The sequence below is a fragment of the Lynx canadensis genome, chromosome B4, assembly GCF_007474595.2.
Source record: "Lynx canadensis isolate LIC74 chromosome B4, mLynCan4.pri.v2, whole genome shotgun sequence".
Lineage (NCBI taxonomy): Eukaryota > Metazoa > Chordata > Mammalia > Carnivora > Felidae > Lynx > Lynx canadensis.
In genome coordinates, this window is record NC_044309.1 from 4,473,211 (window position 1) to 4,495,113 (window position 21,903).

The 21,903-nt window shown below is 56.1% G+C and overlaps 2 protein-coding genes across 4 annotated transcripts in view; one reads left to right on the plus strand and one right to left on the minus strand.

The window, feature by feature from the left end:
- Positions 1 to 5,026: 5,026 nt before the first annotated feature.
- AKR1E2 (aldo-keto reductase family 1 member E2) lies at positions 5,027 to 20,592 on the plus strand. Of its 3 annotated transcripts, XM_030321622.1 has the most exons (11): positions 5,057 to 5,113; positions 5,746 to 5,822; positions 8,982 to 9,149; positions 10,933 to 11,049; positions 11,187 to 11,264; positions 12,962 to 13,084; positions 15,260 to 15,357; positions 17,293 to 17,365; positions 17,812 to 17,895; positions 18,998 to 19,080; positions 19,340 to 20,592. In XM_030321622.1, exons 2-11 carry the CDS (start codon positions 5,781 to 5,783, stop codon positions 19,380 to 19,382), a joined length of 909 nt encoding a protein of 302 aa, XP_030177482.1. In that variant the 5' UTR covers positions 5,057 to 5,113; positions 5,746 to 5,780; the 3' UTR covers positions 19,383 to 20,592. The 3 variants fall into 3 exon arrangements, with proteins under 3 accessions (XP_030177483.1, XP_030177482.1, XP_030177484.1); XM_030321623.1 differs by lacking the exon at positions 5,746 to 5,822 and having other exon boundaries at positions 5,027 to 5,113; XM_030321624.1 differs by lacking the exons at positions 5,057 to 5,113; positions 5,746 to 5,822 and adding an exon at positions 7,535 to 7,631.
- Positions 20,593 to 20,651: 59 nt separating this feature from the next.
- The window catches only part of LOC115518224 (prostaglandin F synthase 1-like), a 29,259-nt gene continuing 28,007 nt past the window's right edge, over positions 20,652 to 21,903 (minus strand). Inside the window, exon 11 of the mRNA XM_030321621.1 lies at positions 20,652 to 20,699. Coding sequence (XP_030177481.1) covers positions 20,672 to 20,699 — 28 coding nt within the window. The 3' untranslated portion in view covers positions 20,652 to 20,671. The remainder of the gene's footprint in view (positions 20,700 to 21,903) is intronic.

The window sequence follows — 21,903 nt, forward strand, 5'->3', positions numbered from 1 at the left end:
ATCGTCAGGGCCTTCAGTGTTGGTGGGAGATGGGCAGGGGAAGGGACAGAGGAAGGGTCAGCCGTGGCTGCAGACCGGGAGAGGGAAATGCACAGAAACGGAAAGGACATTAGTGGTGGTCAGGGGGGCAAGCGGTGTGGGCACCAGGACCCTTGGTGGTGCCAGTGTTTCCCACCCTGCACCCACAGAAAAAGCCAAGTATCCCTGGCTCCTGAAAAGAGCTTCTGGAATCCCCCAGAGCTGGAAGCGGGCCTGGGGGGCCCGGCAGAGTCCGATGTCGGCGGTAACGTATACAGGGTTTCTGTTTAGCGTGATGAGAACATTCTAGAAACAGATAGTGGTGATGGTCGCACAGCATGTTGGATTTACCTAATGCCACTGAATGGTACAATTTAAAAGGATTAAAAGTTAAATTTCCACTGTGTGTGCATTTTAAAACATAAAATGTAATCAACCTTAACGTGCGGGAAAAAGAGAAAGAACACTTAGAAACAAACACTGTTTTCCCGAGACAGCCCTAGTGCCAGAAGCGGCCCCGGTCGTTGCTCAGGAGCGGATGCCGGGGAGACGCCGGGGTGGGCTCAGCATGGCAGTCAGCGTCACGCTGGCAATGCCTGGCTCTGGCTTGGGGACTGGCGCGGGACCCGGGGCCCGGGGCTGGTGCTGGAGCTGGCTCTCGTCGTGACACTCTGACCCTGGCCCCGGTAGCAGAACTGGTGCGAGCGCTGACCCCGGCTCTCGGTCTGGCTCCAGAGCCGCAGCTGGCTATAACCCCCGAGCTGGGCCACGTGTGGGAGCCGGAGGGGTCTCCGATCCTGGAGCTCCACGGCTGGTGCCAGAGCTGCCTCCGACTCCAGAGCCGGGCAAGATCTTGTGCTGGACGTGGCTGTAGCTTTGCAGCCCCCCTTGCCGGCAGTGGGGCGGATACAGTCCCCCCTGTTGAGCTGTGAGCTCGAGGGCAGGGAGAGTGTCTAGGGTTCACGTCTATATTCCAGATGCCTGCACGTTAAAGGGAGCGGCACGTAGGCGCTGGACACATGAATGAATGCATGAACGAATGCATGAGTCGGTCAGCTAACCCAAGATGACTTTGCATCTCCGGTTTCCACGTCTGGGAAGTAACAGCAGCCTGCGGGAATTGGGAGGATCACACGGATTCAACGCCCGCGTGAGGGCCTACTGTGTACCAGGCACTATTCTAGAGGCTTGGGAAGAAAGCACGGGAAAAGCACCGTCCCTGCTTGCACGGAGCTGGCGGGAGCGGGGCTCCAGCGAGGGCACGTGGGTCACAGACAAGCAGTCCAAGCCCTTCCGGGAGCAGCTGCCGGGATTGGCAGGCTGCACACACGTCCTTGTCCGGCAGCTCGAGACGAATCTGGGTGGGGCTGGAGGGCTGGTGGGCTTACTGGTCTGAACGCCCCTGTGAGCGTTCCCTTCAGAGGTCCTCGGTGTGGCCATCTTCAAAATGGGCTTGTGAGGACATCCCATCCTTAGGTTCCTACACGAAGTTGGTCTTGATCCTGTGATCTCAAGAGCTTCCTATGACCCGTCTTCCCTCTGGTAACCCCAGAGTTCACCAAGGGAGCTGGGTAATGTCTTCCAAGAGACCGGCTAGGGTCCCCTTCTGGCCAGTGTGCAAACGGGGCTCGGATCCCTGGGCTTTAACCACCAGTGGCCACGCTGACCCTGGCATTGAAGCCACGTATCCAGGTGCTCAAAAATCCAGCTCAGAGTGGGAGGGACAGAAGAGCGAGGGGTTGGCCCTGCGGGCAGTTAGGACCAGGGAGAGATCTCGGCGAACCAGTAGATAAGAAGCTTCACGCCTCACAGTTTCTTCCTCGCCTGCCCTGCCTGCGTTGTGTTGCATCTGGTGGGTGGTCGTCATTTATCTCACGGACCTCTGATGAAGGAAAGTGGCTTGTTTCCAATCTTTTGCTGGTATGCAGAAGGCCGCAGTGCAGGACCATGTGCAGATGTCAAAGTGTGGAGGTGTTTCCGTGGGATAAAGTCCCTGAACGGGGATTGTCGAACCAAAGGGGACTTACATTCGTAATTTTGATACGTGTGGCCAGACTGCCTCCATCCAAAGGCACTGTGCATTCTCGTCAACAATGAATAAAAGTCCCTGTTTGTACACAGCTTTTGGATTTAGTAATTTTGTCATGACCGAGACTGAGTATATATCATGTGTTTGAGGCTCTTTATATTTCTTTTTTGTGAAGTGTGTTTTAATGCATTTTGCCCGTTTTTATATCCTGTGGCTGTTCTTTTTCTTATCAGTTTCTAGGATCTCTATTTATAGGGGGTGTAGCCTCTTTGTCTGAGATATGAGTTAGAAAAATTCGTTCCCAGTTTATCGTTTCTTCCTTTGTAAGTTGTGGTGTCTTTTCCCCGGGACAATGGTAAAGTGTCAGTGCTCCCGGTTTGATTTGTGGATTCGATACAAATACAATCGCCATAAAATACCTCAGCAGGTATTTCTTTTCGGAAACCCATGAGCTAACTTCACAATTTATGCAGAAATACAAAGGGCCAAGAACCAGAACAACCTGGAAGAACATAGTTGGAGGACATACAACACCAGATATTCAGACTTTTTGTTCAGCTACAGTGAGTGAGGCAGTGGGGTAGTGATGCAAACTAGAGTACGACAAAGTGTCAGTTCAGCCCAGAGGCCCCCATACGGATGCTGCGCGGGTCCGAGCACAGCAAACGAAGCCAAACGTAGGAGAGCTCGTCCGCAAAAATGTGCAGTGTATGTGGATAGAGCGTGGGAGGAAGCTCCGTGCTTGTCCCAGCCGAGGCAGGAATAGCACGTGACAAGGTTCAACCTCTTCCATCATAAAGATCAACGTAATAAAGGCCTCTTATGAAAAGCTCGTGTCTAATGTCATCCTCCGCGGTCAGGTCAGGAACAAGGCAAGGTCGCCCACTCTTGCTATTTCTGTCCAATCTAGTATCTTAAGTCCTAGGCAAAGCAGTGAGGCAATGAAAGAAAGTAGGAGGCGTCTAAACTAGAAAGGAAGAAGTAAAATGATCTGTGTTCATAGATGACATCATTTAAGTAGAAAAATCCACCAGAAAACTGTCAAAACTAAAACAGGATTCAGCCAAGTTGCAGCATACACAATTAACACTCAAAAATCAGGCGTATTTCCATATAAACAATGATCTGAAAAGGAAATTGAAACATAACTCCATTTATAATAGCATCAAAAAGAATAAAGTACTTAGAAATGAACTGAACCACCGAGGTGAAAATCTTTTACAAAATATTACTGAAGTTTTTTTTTTTTTTTTTTTTTTACTTTAGAGAGAGTGTGAGCAGGGGAGAGGGGCAGGGAGAATCTTGCCGGTAACTTGTGAATGAGCTCAGAAGGGGACCCTGCCCCAACCCAGCCTCAGCTGAAACCACAGCCCAGGCTCCTGGGAGACCTTGAGGCACAGGCTTCACCTGAGCTAAGCGGGGGCCCTAATCACAGACCCTGGGATAGTGTTTGCTTTTGGGAGCACTAGTCAGGGTAACGTGTCTCACACATAGACAAGCAGTATATCCTGCCAGGCCCACGTCTGGCCCTGCTCTCCTCCCTCCCTCCCTCCCCCCTTCCCAGCTCTCTCCAGCAGCAGTGGCTTCTTCTGAGCCCCTCTGGCCAAATGCGCTTCTGCCTCTGGGTCTCTGCACTTGTGAGCTTCCCTTCCCCCAGCACACTGTTCCCAGACTTGTACAGGGCCAGCTTCTCTTGTCTTTCTGGTCATAGCATGAATGCCACCTGGAGGCCTTTTAGACCCTGCTTAGGGGCTCCTGGCTGGCCCTCAAGCACCCTGCTTCACTTCCGCAGAGCCCTTGAGCTCTTGCGTGCTTTTGCCCATCCCCCACCCTGGGCCGTGAGCTCCTGGAGGGCAGGGACCATGTGGGTCCTTACAGCACTCACTCTGCGTGAGGCAGGAGCGGAAGCAGCCAGTCAGAGGGTCTGGGAGCTCCCTCCCGCTTCAGAGAAGCTCATAATAAAAGGTCCACGTTGGGTCAGAGGCAAGGGGGTGTCCCTTCCCTGGGCCAGGTGCTTGGTAGAGCAGTGGTCACCGCCTGGTGGTGGGAACCAGAACTGCAGCCTCAGGCGGAAAACTAGAGATTAACACACCTTTGGGGTCCCCAAGGCAGTGGGGTTCCCAGGCCCCAGGCGACAAAGGGGTTAGGACCTGGGGGCTGCAGGGGGGAATGCGTGGGACCTAGGCTCCATATCCCCCAGTCCCGACCACTGTACCGGGTGCCCAGTTCACCCAGGAACCTACTCAGCCCCTCCAGGGCAGGGACTCCGCCCACTTCCACCTGAGGCTCCGGCAGGGAGGGAGGGTCCTTGGTCCTCGGAGGCAGGCGCAGTCCAGTGCCCCGCCACATTCTGCATTACCCAGGTCTTCAGTCCCTAGGGGCCACGGGGAGTAGACATTTACTGGACTCAGCCTAGTGTGTCGTCGATGGAGAACCGAGGCCGGTAACTCCTAGAAGCCTGTGGGACCCTCGGGATTCCTGCCGCAAGCACATCAGGCTGCAGAGGAGGAAGGTCTTCCCTCTCTATTATGGAGCCCCCTCCCCGTGAGGGTGGGTGTTAGGGGCTTCCCTGGTGCCAGGCGCCCAGAGCTCCAGACCTGTGCCGTCCGTCCTGGGGATGGCCTGGCCCTGCCGACCCTGGGACCCTCGAAACACCAGCCCACCAGTCCGGCATCTCGCCCCTCCTGACGCTGTGCTCCCAGGACCTGTGGCTGTAAGATCGGAGCCGAGCTGGGACGGCGCGAACAGAGCCGAAAAGTCCGGCGCTGGCGCACAGACACGGCCGCTTCTCCCGCTTCCAGACTTGTGGGTGTGTCCCCTGGCCCGAGGGGCGTCTCCAGCTAACGGCACCCTGGAGCCGCCAGCCAATCAGAGCTGCCTCCCGCCGGCACCGCCCCCCGCTTGGCGCTGCGGCCAATCGGAGCGCCCGCCCGCACGCCCACCCACCCGCCGTCCCCAGTCGCAGAGCTAGAGGCGGAGGGGCGCCCCCGGAGTCGTGCGGCGGCGGCGGCGGCAGTGCTGGCAACCATGGAGAAGATCCCGGCTCTGGGCCTGGGCACCTGGAAGGTGAGGTGGCCTCACGACCTGGGGGAGGGAGGGCCTTTCCCGTCCGCGGCGCTCCGGGACGCGGAGGGGACCCCCAGGACTGCCTGCCTCGGCGCCACCGCCCCTGTTTGAAGGGGGAGGTTCTCCGGAAATGCTGGCGGTGCGTGAGGCGTTCGGAAGTAAAAGTTCGCGGGAGCCCCGAGGGGACGGTGGTGAGGCTGGGTCAGGGCCGGAGGGCTGGGGTCGGGGCTGGTGGTCGTGGCTGGGAGCAGCAGGTGGTCGGGGCAGTGTCTGGGCCGGAGGGCTGGGGTCTGGCTGGGGTCGGGGCTGGTGGTCGTGGCTGGGAGCAGCCGGTGGTCGGGGCAGGGTCAGGGCCGGAGGGCTGGAGTCTGGCTGGAGTCGTGGCTGGTGGTCGGGCTGGTGGCGCCTCCCCAGAGGCTGGCGGGACTTGCCACCCGCAGGACAGACAAGGAGGTGCCCCCACCGCCAGTGGGGTTTCAGAGGGAAAGCGTGCAGCGCCCAGTGAGAACCAGGCGGGGCACTCGGGGACTTGCTGCACTTTGGCCGCTGTGACTCCTATCCGTGATTTCAGTCAGGCGCTAACCAGGCCTTCCTTGTTTCTTTTGTTTCTGTACACTTTGTCTTCAATAAAGATGTTCACTTGAGAAGTCACTTAAGAAGCTACCAGATGAGTAGGCATTGGAGTCATCAACCCCTGCTCATCAACACAGTATTTAAATCGTGTCTTCTGTGTACTTACCAACTCTTAAAGACCAAGGAGGCAACTCTACTCACTGCGGTTCTCAGCATGTGGCCCTGGATGTGCTTTCGGGAGCTGCTCAGGGGGCTCAGGGGGTTACATGCTCGCACTTTCTTGCCTGCCTCCAGTCCTGCTCTTATGCACTGTCTTCTGCTGGGGGTGGGAGTCCAGGCGAACTGCCTTGCACACGGCGAAGGGAAACCTGCAGAAGCCGTTTCAGAGGCCCAAAGGTTCCTTTTCGTGTTGTTGGGCTTCAGGTGCACGGACCAGTCTTAGTGACCCCTTCTGGATCCACACGAAGTCTTGCTTGGATTTAGTTATTTCCAGCAGTGTACCGTCACAGATCAACCATCAGCTGTCGGTTGCTCCGGAAGCGATGCACCCACAACCAATCACAGAAGCTCCATCGTTGACGGCAGCATGTGCATCATCACTGCTGCCCGTTGGGTGGTCAGCTGGGCTCTATGCATCCGGGCCGCTCGCTCAGTGTGTGGGGTTTGGCCGCTCTCACTTGGGACTGTTGGGCTGCTCGTGGCTCAACGCAAGTCTCGACCTCAAGCAGGAGAATCTGGGGTACTCTCGTGGTGATGGCCCAGGCACCAGAGAGCAAGGGGCATCCTGGAGCCTAGGCTTGGAGCTCACATCTCTGCCACAGAAAACACAGGGCAGCCCAGGTCCCAGAGGTGGGGACAGAGCCCATTCTGGGCCTGCGGAATCACATTAAATCTGTAGATCAGCCTGGGAGAACTGGCAACTTGATGATACTAAATCCGGCTTTCTACAAGCCCAGTGTATTTCTGTGTTAATGAATTGTCCTGGATTGAAGGCGTCTCTCTCTCTTCATCTGGTTGTATATACAGCTTGCCCTGTAGAAAGCATACACTTCATTTGATGGAATCATTCCTGATCCTGGACCGTCCGCGATACTATTGGAAGTGAAACTGCTCTGAAATTATGTCTTCAGCTTGTTTGCTGTTGATGCATTGAAAAACAATCATCTCCGAGTGCCTGGCTGGCCCAGTCGCTGGAGCATGCGACTTTTGATCTTGGGGTCGGGAGTTCAAGCCCCCTGTTGGGTGTGGAGCCTTCTTTAAAAAAAAAAAAAAAAAAAAAAGCCTTCTTTGGTATATTCATCACATTTTCAGCCACTTTGCCAAATTGTCTTGCGAGTTCTTTTAATTTGCCTGTGAATTCGTTTGGGCTTTCTACATAAATGATCATATCATCTACAAACGATCCTTTCATTTCTTTTTTTCTAATCCTTAAGTCCCAAATTGTTTTTTCTGAGTTGCTTCTGGATGGCTAGGACCTCCACTACAGTGACCATTCTTGTTCTGTTCCTGACTTTAAGGGACTGTTTCTGATACTTGGACATTTAGGATGATGTTTGCCCATTTGTTCTTTGGCTTGCTTTTGTTCTTGGTTTTTTTTTTTTTAAATTATATTTATTGTTGTTTTAAATGTGGACATTCTTTACCAGGTTAAAGAGCTTCATTTTTTCCAAGTTGACTGAGAGTTTAAATCACAAATGGGTGTTGAATTTTATCCAACATTGACTGACATGATTTAGTTTTTATTTTTTTATTATTATTTTTTTAATTTTAGAGAGCACACATGCGGGGGAAGAAGACAGAGGGAGAGGGAGAGAGGATCCCAAGCAGGCTCCACGTTCGGTGCAGAACCCAACACAGGGCTCGAACCCACGACCTTGGGATCATGACCTTAGATGAGCTCCAGAGTTGAATGCTCTACCAACCGGAGCCACCCAAGCACCCCGATGTGATTTCTTTTTTAATCTGTTAATGTGGTGAATTATTATGGATTTTCTAATATCAAGCCACCCTTGGCTCTCTAAGATAAGCTCTGTGGGTGTGGTATGTTAGTTTTTCATATACGTTGTCGCATCCGTTCTGATGTCATTTTGCTTAGGATTTTTGCAACTCTTATTCATGGGTGAGATGAACGCAGGCCTTTCCTTTGAATATTCTTGTCTGCTTTTGACTCCAGGGTTATGCCGGTTTGGTGGAAGGGGTTGGGAGTATGCTCTCTTTTTCTCTTCTCTGAAAGATTTTGTGTTAAATTGGGACGATTACATCCTTGAAATTTTTGCAGAACTCTGTGTGTGTGTTTAATTGCTTCATTTTAGAAATAATTATAGGGGAAGTCAGCTTTTACTTCTTCTTGAGCAAGGTTTTCTAGGGATTTCCCTCATTCTTTTCATTTTTCCCAATTGTCGGCTGAGAGTTACTGGTAGCATTTCCCGAGATTTGGGGTCTCTGTTGTATCTGTATGACCGGTTTTCGGGTTTCCAGTCTTGTGGGAAGATTGTCCACCTTATTAAGGGCTTTCAAAGACCTGGCCTCCGGCTCTGCTGATCTTCTGTGTCATATCTTTACTTGATGTGCGTCCTTGTCTCCAGATTCCCTTTCCTTCTAAGTCCTGGGTGGATCGTTGTCTAACTTCAGGTGGACGCTTCCTTAGCTTCTGGCCCCCCAGAATGTGCTGCTTGTCAGAGGCGGACCATTCTTCTGGCCCGGCGCCTGGGGTCAGGGAGGCTCACGCGAGGGGGTGCCGCGTGGGCTGCAGAGCCCTTGGGGATGCTCGTGCCTCGTGTCCCGGGTCCTCCCCAGGCCTCTGCCCCCGCGTCCCGTGCCTTTGCTCGCTTGAGCCACCCCGCTCACCGCGAGCGTTTTCTGAACCTCACCTTCTTGAGGGAATCCGTAGTGCCGCTCGGGGCTTGGGGAGGTGCCCCACGTGTGCCGGGTTGTCTTCGTGTGAGCGGACACCCGCTTACCTTCACACTTGGCCCCCTGGTCTCCTCGGGTAGAGGGTGAGTCTGCACCTTCTTGCGTCTCAGTGTCTATCCCGGTTCGCCCCGCGTTTATTTATTCCTTTGCTCGTTCGGGAAGCGCGGCATCTCGGTTCTTTGCAGGCCCTAAAATACCTATAGGGTTTCCCCCAGGTAAGGAAAGGTGTTGGAACTTAGGTTGCATCTAAATCCTTTCTGCCCCTGACCTTCCCCAATTTTAGCGCTTCCTCGCTCGTGTGTTGTTTGACTCTACGTTTTCCAGCGCTGAGGTTGGGATGGCCTGATGTGGGCGGACCGCCTCTGTCACGTTCCTTTTGCAGGCAGCTCCGGGCGAGGTGACGGAGGCAGTGAAAGTGGCGATAGACGCGGGGTTCCGGCACTTTGACTGCGCTTACTTGTACCACAACGAGAGTGAGGTCGGAGCCGGGATCCAGTGCAAGATCGAGGAGGGCGTGGTGACCCGGCAGGACCTGTTTGTCGTCAGTAAGGTAGGACTCGGCGTGCAGGGCGAGCAGGGTGCAGCCCACGCGGGCTGGGTCAGCAGGGTAGCCGAGCGTGGGGAGGGTCTTCTGGTCCCACAGGAGCTGATGACCAGTGCGTACGGGACACTCGTGAGGCTTCGTGCGCGCACTGGATGCGGTGCAGGTGCGGGTGTCGGGGACAGCGTGACAAGCAGAGGGGACAGCGTGGGCAGGGGCCCGAGGCACGGGACAGCACCGGGGGGACGGGGGCCTGGAAGGAGCTCGGTGTTCCTGGATCGGAAAACGTCAGTCAGGAGAAGTGCGGCTGCGGCGGGGACAGGCCAGGTGACGGAGTCACGCCTTTCAGGGGGCTTACTCTTCGCGCACACCGCACAACGGCGCGGGTTCTCAGCAGGGAGCTCGGGTTCCGGACGAGCCAGACTTGTGTCAGAGCTGGGTGACTGCAGCAGCCGGAGGGAGCAGGTGTTGGAGCGGGAGGCAGAGGACACTCACAGCCCGGACTCGGACCGCGGGAGCCGGCTCAGGAGGGAGACAGGTGCTCAGGGCCCGGTAGGGGCAGGTCCAGACCGCGGGAGAGTTCCGGAACTCCCCTGCCTTGGACTTTGAAGCAGAGTGTTAGGACTCTGAGGCCAGGAGCCACGGGTTGTCATTCCCGCTGTCTCTCATGGCCCGGCCGTCTGTCACGGCCCCACCTCCTGTCACAAACCCCGAGGGACCAGGAGAGTCCCTGGATGACACAGCTCCACCGCGTATAAAACGGGGGTCCGGATTCGATCATCTCCTGAGGAGTTTCCGGGACTAATTTCCACAATTGCAGGACTCAGTGTGGTTTCTGTACATTTGCCCTTCTGTTCCACTTCCGGATGATTTCTGTAAGTCATCAGTGCCTGTGGAGCGAGGGCAGAGGGCTGGTGAGGGCGAGGCGAGGCGAGTTGGGGGACGGGATGGCTCGGTCAGCCCCGTCACCCGGGGCCCGCTGCTCCTGGTGCCCTCTGAGTCCGCAGGGGAAGTGTGTTCACTCTTCCCGCAATTCGGAAAAGTCACGGAAATACAATTTTTTTTATACTCGCTGTTTCGAGAGTACCATTGTTAATGATAATTTTTAGGGTTTTTTTTTTTCTTCTCTTTTGTCATCAGTACGCTATGGTGAGAGTCTGTTTTTATATCTTTTAATTCTCTTTCTCGTACTTATTTATTTTTGGTTTTTCTCTTGCTGTGACGGAGTCTTTGGATTAGCTTCCGTCACAGTTAGAACTAAATAGTGTAACAGGGGACGTAATGGGAGGGAGAAAATGGCACATTTTCTACTTCACAGGGGGTGTGGCTGGAAATCTCTAAATCAATACAAGGCAGTGGGTGTTAACTTCCCTAATTTAACCTGCATGATTAGGAGGCCCTGAGAACAGAGGCCCTTGAACGTGGAGGAGACGTAGGTGGGAAGCAACGTACAAGTTCTCCAGAGTTCTCCTCCTCTCTGCTTACAGCCGTTTGCTTTGGTCTGGTTCTGGTTGTTTCTTCTGGTCCTAGTGGATCCAAATAACCAGACTGCCCCCTCCCAAATGTTTCACAGTGGCCCTGTCTCCCTGTAGTGGGAGTCAGGCAGAAGGAGCCCGCTTTTGGAGACCCCTTCCCGAGAGAGTTCCGGAACCATCTGAGGGTGATGTCGCTGCCCCCGCCGTATTCGTTGCCTTCTGGTCCCAGATGCTGTCTGTCTTCCTGCTCCCGGACTTGGGGGACTGAGGGGCAGAAGTTGACGCTGGCTTCCTCCTCCCCCCCGCGCCCCCCATAGCTCTGGTGCACCAGACACGAGAAGTCCTTGGTGAAGGCGGCCTGCACCAAGAGTCTCAAGGCCTTGAAGCTGGATTACCTGGACCTCTACCTCATGCACTGGCCCATGGGCTTCAAGGTACCGTCCGGGAGGCGCAGAGCCCAGGGGCAGCACCTTCCCTCTGGTCAGGCCCGGCGGGGGGTGCGGGGAGCTCTCCCCAGGCCTCCTCAAGGACCCCGTGGTCCCTCGTCCACCCCCGCCTCTGCCCCTCCCAGCCCGGGGAGGAAGACCTGCCCCTGGACCGCAACGGCATGGTGCTGCCCAGCGACACGGACTTCCTGGACACGTGGGAGGTGAGGCGCGTCCCGCCGGCCTCGGGCGAGGTGACGGCGGGTCGTGTGCACGCGTGGGGGGGGGCGGGGTGCGGTTGTCCCCCGACACACTCGTGTGCGCTGTGAGCGGGAAACCAGCACCTGATCCCGGCCGCCCATCTGCCGCCCTAGTTCCGGCTGGTTCCTCTGCCAGGACGTCAGTTCCAGGGATGACTAAGTCAGACCCCCCCCCCCCCACTCCGTTTTAGTCTCAGTGTCGACTTTTTGTTTTTGTTTTTTTTTAATGTTTATTTATTTTTGAGAGAGAGAGAAAACACAAGCGGGGGAGGAACAGAGAGAGAGGGAGACTCAGAACTCGAAGCAGGCTCCGGGCTGTGAGCTGTCAGCACAGGGCCCGATGCGGGGCTTGAACCCAGGAACTGTGAGATCGTGACCTGAGCCGAAGTCGGACGCTTGACCGACTGAGCCACCCAGGCACCCCGGTGTCCACTTGTTTGTTGATGAAAGAGTATCACTTGGTCGTTACAGAAATACGGAAGAGTATGAGAAAGAACATTTAAGAATCCCCCCGTCCATTACCTGGCCGTAGCTACCACTGCTGTCGTGTGACTGCGGACCGCTGGGCCTCGAGCATCTCGGAACGAGGTCCGGCAGCCCAGCCAGGCCTGTGTGGGGCTGGAGGCCGAGTGGCAGGTTTCCAGGCAAAAAGGGGGAAGAGACCTGGAATAAAGTAGCGAGCAGCGGCATCGCGGGTGAGGGGTGCAGGTGTGGAAGGCGACAGTGTTCCCGTGGAGCCCCGCTGACCTGGCGCGTGTAATTTTGCAAACGGTGTGGGACGGAGGAGGGCCGGTGTGAGGCCTGGGAAGCAGTGAGCTCCCGCTGGAGTCTGCTGAGTCCAGGGAGACGGGCGAGAGAAGGCCTTCGAGCACCAGGCAGAGTCGGAAGGCGCACCAGTCAGGCCACCCTCTCCCTCCCCCCATTTCTCTTAAACAGGGCAGTCGGCAAAACAGATTAGATGAGGGATCTGGGCTGTCAGGACCAGCGTCCAGGGGCCCCAGCGCTTTCTGTCCCACGGCATTGCCCCTCAGGAGAGCTGTGGCTTGGGGTCCGGGCCGCGTGCAGCCCGGGTGAGTCTCCGGGTGATGCTGGTGCCTCCAGGCAGTGGCTGGTGCACGCTGACTGGTCCCCGGCCCGTGGCCGCTCAGGACCCAGGACCTACTGCTGACGAGGTGCCCCACGCCAGCCCGACACCTCCTGAAGTTCACGGCCAGCAGGAGGATGATGGCACGTCACTGCGCTTAGGAAGCGTATACGCTAGGTAGAAAGAGTGGCGAGCGACGGGCATCCCTGCCGAACCCTGTGTCACACATGTTCAGAGGAAGGGGAGAAATAACAGCTGAAGTGTTGAGTGTTGGCCACATTCTAGCCCTGTGCTAAATGCTTTGTGTGTGTTACTTGATGGGATCCTTAAAACAACCCTGTGACATGAACAAGCTCGTCCCCACTTTGCAGATGAGGACACTGAGGCTCAGTGTGGTCACACAACGTGCCCAGGGTCCCCGGCCACTAGAGGCCCTGGGGGCAGAAATGCCTGCGGGGCATCGGGTGGGATATTTAGAAGCCCGGGTGGAGCCGGTTTAGCGACGTGTGCAGAGGAGGGAGGGGCGTGGGCGATGGTGGGGGGAGGGGGAAGCAGAACGACTGTTTGTTGTCTTTAGGCCATGGAGGACCTGGTGGTCACGGGGCTGGTGAGAGCCATCGGGGTGTCAAACTTCAACCACCAGCAGCTCGAGAGGCTTTTGAATAAACCCAACCTGAGGTTCAAGCCACTGACGAACCAGGTGAGGCTTTAACAGATGGAGTTGGCTTTTCAGCCGTCACGTTCCCCCTGGCTACGCTGGAAATGAAACAGGGGGCACAGAGTAGGCATTTTTCTCCCGTGGCTGCAAAAATGGTGACTTAGGGAGCGGTGAGGCAAGTAACGGGTGCCGAGGCCGGAGAGCTTCTGGAAAGGCTTGTTCGATTAGGTGGGGTCCTCGGGAGGTCGGCCACGGGCTGAGCTTGGTCCTCTCCATGCAGAAGTGGTGACACTCCTGTCTCGCCCTCCTCCCTCCCTGACATCGCTGCTCGCAGCTTCCTGGGAAGGCACCTGGGCCCCTCCCCGTCCCTCCACCGGGGGGGCGGGCAGCCGAAAGACCCCAGGTTCACGGACTCTGCCAGGACTTTTGTGCAGAGAGCTGGCTCGTGAGGAGAGGGCTTCACTTGCAGAAAGGGCCTTTTTGCAGTACATTCTTTTACCTAAACATTTGCTCAGGTGTCATGTACATTTAAAAAGTGCACCCATGACAGTAGAGCTCAGTAAATTCTCGTAAACCGAGCCTCACTCTCTGCCTACATCCAGAATGAGAAACAGCGCGTGACCAGCACCCGAAGCCCCACCACTCTTCCTCCTGTTGACCGCCCCCCGACAAAGGACAGCCCGTGTGCCGATTACTAACAGCGGACACTGGCTCTTGAACTTTATGTAGATAAAGTGACCCATTACGTACTCTTTCCCGTCTGGCTTCTTCCAACATCGCGTCTGTTGGATTCCTCTGCATTCCTGTACGATCGTCCGTCGTTCTGATTTCTGCGTGGGATTCCGCTGGGCACACACACCACACTATCGTTACCCACTCTAGCATCGACGGCCACTTGCATAGTCTCCGCTTGGGGATATTGAGAATAGAGCATCACGTTCCTTTTTTTATAAACACGGTGTAGCGTGGATGCAGGAGAGGTTGGGCATCGCTCAGCGAGTTTCCACAGGGGAGCGTGCTGGTCAGCGCCTGGAGCCCAAAGCCCAACAGCCTCTGCCTTCTGGAAGCTCTCCTAGCCGCCTTCCTCAGAGCGGCACCTGTCCCGACGCGAGGCATGCCTTAGCTTCCCTGCTTTATTTATTTATTTATTTATTTATTTATTTATTTATTTAACGTTTTATTTATTTTTGAGACAGGGAGAGACAGAGCATGAACAGGGGAGGGTCAGAGAGAGGGAGACACAGAATCTGAAACAGGCTCCAGGCTCTGAGCCGTCAGCACAGAGCCCGACGCGGGGCTCGAAACCCACAGACCGAGAGATCATGACCTGAGCTGAAGTCAGCTGCCCAACCAACTGAGCCACCCAGGCGCCCCTTAGCTTCCCTGCTTTAAACCCTGGCGTGCCTAGAATGTTCATGTGCATGATATACGCCCCCGTTCTGTCGGGGTTCCTGTTGAGCAGCACTTTAAGGGGGGGGGGGGGAGAGCTGTTGCCTCCTCTGTGGGGTGGGAGGGGCCTGAGGGGCTGTTTCCTAATTGGGGTTCTGAGCCCCCAGCAACATCCCCTCAGAAGTTTTCCTTGCTATTTGTGGTGGCTGTGCCCAGCACGTTCCTGACCCTCAAGGGCACTGTTTGCAGCTCTTAATTCACTCTAAAGGAGTATTTTCAGCCCACTGATGACCTGGAATTGTACGTGAGAATTTGCAGAATGTGCAGGCAGAAATCCCGCTCTCAAGTTTCTCAAAATGGCCACTGGAGTCCCCTGGAGCACGTGTGTCCCACATGACTCCCCAGCGTCCTCCATGCACCTACGGAGCCTTGACAGAGGGTTCTCTGGCCGGCTTATTCTGGATGTTGGGGGCGTGTCTGGGAACAAAACAAAGTCAGCCCAGACCCCTGCCTCTGTGGACCTCGCATCAAGCGGCGGGAGACAGACAACAGCCAATAAGTACGATGTGGAAGATGTCAGATGGTGACGCGGGCGAGAGCGGAAAGTAAAGGGTCAGAGGGAGGGCCTCCCGGAGCAGGTGCCAGCCGAGTGTCCAGGCGACGGGGTGTTCCTCCTGCCCGTTCTCAGTGGCTTTTACTTTAGGTGTGGACGCTTGAGCCCCGAGGCGGTCCCGGAGCTCATCGGCGACAGCCGAGACATTAAGAGTGTGCCCTTCCCCCGTGTACGGTGACCTGAATTTTCTCGGTAAGCGGTGCTTCTCCTTGTAGGTCGAGTGCCACCCGTATCTTACCCAGAAGAATCTGATCAACTTTTGCCAATCCAGAGATGTGACCGTGACAGCCTACCGGCCCCTCGGCGGTTCCAGGTGGGGGTGTGTCCGTGGTGGGGGTGGGGGGGAGAGATGCCCCCTCCTGCTGGATTTGGATAGTTAGCGGAGGGCCTAACACAGGCAGGTGTGGGCGGGGCGTGTGGGCTGGGGGAGGGGCCAGCGCCGGCGGTCAGAGGAGGGCAGCAGCCTGGTCTGAGCTCTTGACCAGCACGTCGGGCCCGCTGCTACGCCTTCCGGTCGAGATGGGTCACAGATATCTCCATCTGCACGCGTCCTCGTTCCCCAGCACCGGAACCGTGTGCTGTGCGCCCTGCGTCCGTTCACGAGCCCCCACCCGCTCGGCACCCCCAGACCGGACACCCGGCAATCCTGCCTTTCCAGCCCGTCCCCCAGAATCCACTCTGATTCTGCCAGAGAACCTGGGATCTGTCTGTTGATCTCCGTTCTCGCCATCACGGCCCGAGTTAAGTGGGAGTTCTCTCCGGTCATCAGAGCAGCCTGTCCCCTCCGATTTGCCCGGCTCCGATCCGTTGTCCGCGCGGGAGCCGAGGGAGCCGTCTCAGTCTGATCAGGTCACTCTCCTGCTTGAAAATCCTTCGGTTCTTGGCAGGGCCTAGGAGCCCCAGCCGGTCTGGCCTCGGCCTAATTCTGGCCTCGTGTCTTCCCGCAAACAGTGTGCACCCACCACCTGAACCCACGCGGGGCTCCCGGAGTAGAGCGCCGTGTTTCTAGCCTGTGCCTTTGCATAGGTTGGTCTCTTTACCTAGAGATCTTGTTTATATATATATATATATATATATATATATATATATATATATATTTTAATGGTTTATTTTATATTTGAGAGAGAGACAGAGACAGCGAGCAGGGGAGGAGCAAAGAGAGATGGAGACAGAACTGGAAGCAGGCTCCAGGCTCTGAGCTGTCCGCACAGAGTCCGATGCGGGGCTCAAACTCACAAGCAGTGAGATCATGACCTGAGCTGAGGTCGGACGCTTAACCGACTGCGCCACCCAGGCGCCCCAGCCATCTTGTGTTTTTAAAGTCTGGCTAACTCTGATTTCTAATGTCCAGTTCAAGTCAGCATCACCTCCTCCAGGAAGCCCTCCTGACTCCCCTTATCGAGGTTTTGTCCATAACCCTCATTACACTGTCTTGCCATTATTTGCTTTTCAGTCTCCCACTTGTCAGAGCTGCGTGAGTACAGGGGCCGCGTGTAACTTGTGGCTCTCCAACAGCCCCTGGCTCAGGACCTGGACAGACTAGGGGCCCAGGAAGGGCTGAAAGCATCGGACTCTTATGACCTGTGTGTCTCCCGTGGGAAGTGGGGTACATGTGTTTGAACTTCGTAGCGGCTGGGGAGCTGCTGGAAGGCGGGGTCCTGTTCTGTGGCTGAACTTGGGGCACTTTAGCCACAGTGGGTGGCAGGGGCCAAAGCAATGGCTCTCCAGGGTGACCAGGGCCTGTCCCTGCTGAACAGCCCCTGAGGGATAGTGCCATGGCCACAGCCTTCCAGTTCTCTGCACTGAAGCTTCCCCTTGTGTTTTGGTATTTGAGTTGAACTGTTCTGAAATTACCGTCGTGAATATCGACAATTATTTACCAGCAGCACTAGAGGCCCCGCCCCAGGCCCCGCAGTAAGAGCTCAGAAGTCAGCCCTACCTGCCCAGGGCCTCTCCAAAGCGCGGAGAACGCGTTGCCTCCTACGCTCTCACGTTGCCCCCTGGCTCTCGAGAAAAATGTCCATGGAAAAGCAGCGTGCCCAGCTGTCCCCACCGAAATGTCTTCTCTAGATGGTGGGATGCGGGTGATGAGCTCCTATACATCATTTGAATTGCCTACCCGGAGCAAGTATTGTGATCAGACAAAAATAAACCTAGGTCTTGGTTTTGGAGGAGGTATTGTGTGTCTGAAAGCAGGAGGCACCCAGCCTTGTCCCCCCTGAACCCTGCCCTGTCCTGCTCTCTCTAGTGAGGGGGTGGCCCTCCTGGATGACCCCGTGATTCAGAGGATTGCACAGAAGTACAACAGGTCTCCCGCCCAGGTAGGAGGGGCTACCCGCAGGCTGTGGGGGGGTCTCCCCGCTTCCTCTCGGAGCCGGGGACCGGACGGAGGAAGGGTTTGCTCACTCTGGCCCCAAGCTTCCAATTCACCAGCACAGGGGGCGCCTGCTCCCACCCACTAAGGCTGCGAGGCCCGTGGGCGGGACTCCAAATGTGGGGCCCCCCGGCTGAGGGGAACAGGAGAGACTTCCTTGCTCTCATGTCCAGTGTTTGGGGGCTGGGCGTCTCCGTGAACTGTCATTAAGGCGTTGGCAAGTCCTCTGAGCTTTTCCATGGAACTGTGCAGAAAATGCCAGTTGGGGTTCTGAGGGACCTTGGGACAGAAGAGCCTGTGATAAAAGTTCCGGCTGTCCTGACTTTGGGACTTTGCACAGTAAAGTGTGAATCTGTGATTCCCCTTGTCTGATACGAGACCTTTTTTCTGCAGATTGTGGTCCGATTTCAGATCCAGAGGAATGTGATCGTGATCCCCAAATCTGTCACCCCAACACGGATCCGTGAGAATATCCAGGAAAGGGTTCTTCTTTTATTCGGAGGGTTTGGGATCACACGGTAGTCAGCTGGGGGTCCGACCACCGCACAAGCAGGCCCTGTGTGGCTTTGACGCAGCAGAGGGGCCGGGTGGAGCTGCGGCCACAGCACGAGGAACCCCAGAGTGTGACAGGCACGAACCCAGCCCGGGAGCCGGCGAACAGGAGGTCCCGAACAGCCGGGGTGCCGGCCAGAGGCTCGCAGGGCTGTGCCCCCGAGCCGGGTGCCCGCTCCCCAAGTCTCAGGACCGCTGCGCCCGGCTGCCCAGACCCGGATTCGTGGGGCCCTTCCAGAACCGAAGGCCGCCCTCCAGTCAGAGCCTCTGCTGACACCGAGCCCTTGGTTTCTGCTAGACCGGGCGGAGGGTCTCCTGTGGGTAGAGGCCGGGCCCGGCCGGTCCCCTCCCGGGAGTCGCTGCACCCTCCCTCCCGGCTCCTCAGCTGGGGACCGGGGCTGGCTCTCCTGGGAGAACAGATCGTGTTTCAGGAGTGGGGGTCATAGTCCTCACGGGTATTAGGAGCAAAGGGGGTGCAGCTTAGAATTCTGCTTCATGAGGAAAGAAACAAGAATTACACTGTGTTATGGCTACCGTCAGAGCCAGTGGTCCCGGGGACCCAGTGTCCGAGCTGGGAGGGCGTGGGGCACGAATGTTTTTGGTTTTTCACTTTCATTTGGTTTTGGAGGGGTTTTTTGGTGTTTTTCATTTGGGGGGGGGTCTTTTTTTTGTGTTTTTTGTTTTGTTTTGTTTTTGAGCGACGGGAAAAATTCTTTGCTCACTCCCACCTCTTGATTCCGGCTCGTCCCTTATTCCCCTCGGGCGGGGGGGGGGGGGGACTGCAGTACACGTCCTGTCTTTGCAGGGGCTGTCACCCAGCCCGGGGCAGCCAGCGTCAGGCACAGGGTCACAGCCGCGGTTCACGGAGGAAGGCTGACGATCCGGGGAAGTTGCAGGTGCCGCGTGCAGTGTTTTCTTGCGCATCTTGTGTCCCCGGCAGGTCTGGTGCAGCGCTTTGCAGGCGACGTGTGCTCAACGAGATGGTCACTGGACTGACTTCACCGTGAACGTTTTGTTTTGGGTGCAGGTGTTTGACTTTGAATTATCAGAAAGGGACATGAAGGACATCCTCGACCTGGACAGGAATTTCCGAATGTGCACCTTGCCCACGTAAATACGTCTCCTTTACCTCCGTTCCAGGGGGAGGGAACAGTATTCGGGTTGAGGCGATTCCGAATAGGTGTTGATCGTATGCATTTTAGGTTAATTAAACCTTCTCATAAGGCTTTCCCCTCGGAGGATGGGCCTCTGAATGAGTCCCAAGACTAACTGAATACATCGGGAGCTTGAAAACACACAGCTGTGTCTTTTAGAAGGTTTCTCTTAAACGTAATAAACATTTCATTTTGACTTGTTTTCCTGTTTTCAGAGCTAAAAACCACAAGGACTATCCTTTCAACATAGAATACTGAGCACGGCCTCCCTCTTCCCCCCCGGCCCGGCCCAACGGGTCCATGAGGCCCGAGCCGAGGCAGGGCTCTGCCAGGGAGGTGGGGGCGACCGGCTTTGACTTGGGCGGATTCCTGCCTGGAACAGAGCTGCGCTCCCTGAGAGGTCCACACAGTTCCGGTGGTGGGTGACGGGAAGGGAGCCGCCCTGGGAGCGGTGCTCGCTCTCTGTGGAGAACCCCCCAGTCCTACGGCTCCTTTGAGCACAGTGTGACAGGATTTTGACCAGACAGGCTGTGTGGCGGGCCTCTACCCTCGGAAAAAAGGTTGTATTATGGAAATTTTTAAATACAGGATTTGAGACCATAGCACGAGTCTCTACATGTGTCACCCAGCCCCGCTTGAGACCCTGGGCCGGCCTCCCGCCATCTGTGTGGCTCTGTTCCCTCAATCCCCCCAGATGATTTTAAAGCAAAATCTTTACGTTCACACGTGCAGAGACAAGCTGGGTGAAGGCGGGAGAGGGTCTCAGTTCAACACAGAGGCTTTTCTTAAATACGGCTGTGGGGACCCCAAGCAGAGAGGACACGTGGGTCATTGCCCTCCTGCGCTCAGCGTCCGGGGTCCGTCCAGCGGGCTCGCTCGGGGCTGTGTGTGACTCGTGTCCTCTCTGCTCACCGGATGGCACTCGAGCACCATGCTTTGGGCCATTGTCTTAAAATCTGCTACAAGTTCTTATGTTCCACGAAAAAGGTTCATTTTCATGAACGAATGGCAGGATTTTCCCTGTTCATGTTAAACGAAAGAAAAGTTCACCATATAGGCTAATAGTGCTTTCTACTAATATTTACCGAATTTTGCTATTTAATGAAGTAATTCTACCGGATTCAGAATGTAAAGAAAACTGAGAAAAGCTCAATTATAACAAGTAAAAATGGCCTAAACTAGCAATATCTAAGAAGAATCCTCTTCCTAGTGGGTCCTTCTAATCTATGCCCATGTCTACGACCCATGTAGATAAACAGATTACATAAAATACGTGATCCATACACACAGATAACACACGTGCACGAACACTTCGCAAAACCTGTCCCACAGCACACATGGTCTGTGATTTGATTTTTAAAAGGCATATGCATTATATACTGGATGTACAGTCATGTACCTGTTCACTTAACATTTTGATAAGACAGCAAGTAAATAAATACTGAAGATTTAACTCGTAAGCTTTAAAGCTACCGGACTTGAACTGATGATCCGATCTTCCTCCCTCGGCTGCTGATTTCCACATCTTACAGAGTCCTCGGTGTAATTCAAGCCTGGTGGAGACGCTTCTGTTTTCTACAGAAACAAGGAATACAGATTTTTATGTCGTGTTTTACGAGAGCCACTTGAAATAGCAAGAGCACCAGCAAGTGTGGCAAAGATGAGGGACACCCGGTCCTAAGTCACTGGGTCAAGGACGTGGTCACGCAATGAGAACTCCTTCAGCTGCAAACCAGCTCCGGTGGCTGGAAGGCTCCGTTGAGTCTCCGAGAAACATCAGGAAAGCACCGGGGCGGTCCCTACGGATGAATGTAGGCGAGTAGGCGGGGACCCCAGGAGGGGCCTTAGGCCGCACCCCAGGCCTGACCCTGGGTGGGACCCCAGGCCGCATCCAGGCCTGCCCTGCCTCGGAGGAGGGTCTGGCGGCCCGGCTCCGCGCTGTGCGCCGGATCGACCGCCAGGGGCGCCATTGGCCCGCTCGGCGGTGCGTTCGCGGCTCCGGCAGCAGAGGGCGCCGCTGCCGCGCCTGTGGACTTGAGGCTCTCCTCGGGGGTCGCGGGAGAGGCCGCCGACCCCGGCCCGGGACGTCCACGCCCACTCAGCCTCGGCCCGTGGCGCTGCCGAGAGCGCGCACCGCGCGGGGACGCAGGGCCGGCTCTGCGGGTCGGCAGGTGCGCCGGCGCCGGGGCCTCGGGCCGGGAAGGCGAAGCGGTGGGGCGGCGGGGGCGGCGGGTGGCTGCTGGGGCGGGTGGCTGGGGGGCGGTCGGGGGGCGGGGCAGCTCTCCCTGAGGCGCGCCCCGCCCATCACCTTGTCCGCGAGCGCCCAGCCGCTTCGGTGAAAGCCCGCCCGCCCGCCTCCTTGCAGGAGCGAACAGCGGTCCGTAGGGCTGCCGTCGGGGTCCTCCGTGCTCCCCACGGCCTCCGTGACAGGGGACAGCACTGCCTTCCCCCGCCTCGCTCGCAGGGCCAACGGACCTCTCAACTGAGGTCCATCGTTTAAAAAAAAAAATTTGTTTTTAATGTTTATTTTTGAGAAAGAGAGACAGAGTTTGAGCAGGGGAGGGGCAGAGAGGGAGGGAGACACAGAATCCGAAGCAGCTCTAGGCTCCGAGCCGTCAGCACAGAGCTGGATGTGGGGCTCGAACTCACCAACTGTGAGATCCTGACCTGAGCCCAGTCGCGAGGCTTGGTCAACAGAGCCCCCCGGGCGCCCCTGGAGTCCACGTTCTTGCTGGAACCTCCACTGTTAGTAACAGTTTTGGAACTTGCACCCAAGTAC

Excerpts from the sequence above, each read along its gene's own strand:
- AKR1E2 (XM_030321622.1), top strand. The coding sequence starts at position 5,781 with ATGAGTAGGCATTGGAGTCATCAACCCCTGCTCATCAACACA. Across the intron at positions 11,050-11,186 it reads ACTGGCCCATGGGCTTCAAG|CCCGGGGAGGAAGACCTGCC; the intron begins GTACCGTCCGGG and ends TGCCCCTCCCAG. Across the intron at positions 11,265-12,961 it reads ACTTCCTGGACACGTGGGAG|GCCATGGAGGACCTGGTGGT; the intron begins GTGAGGCGCGTC and ends TGTTGTCTTTAG.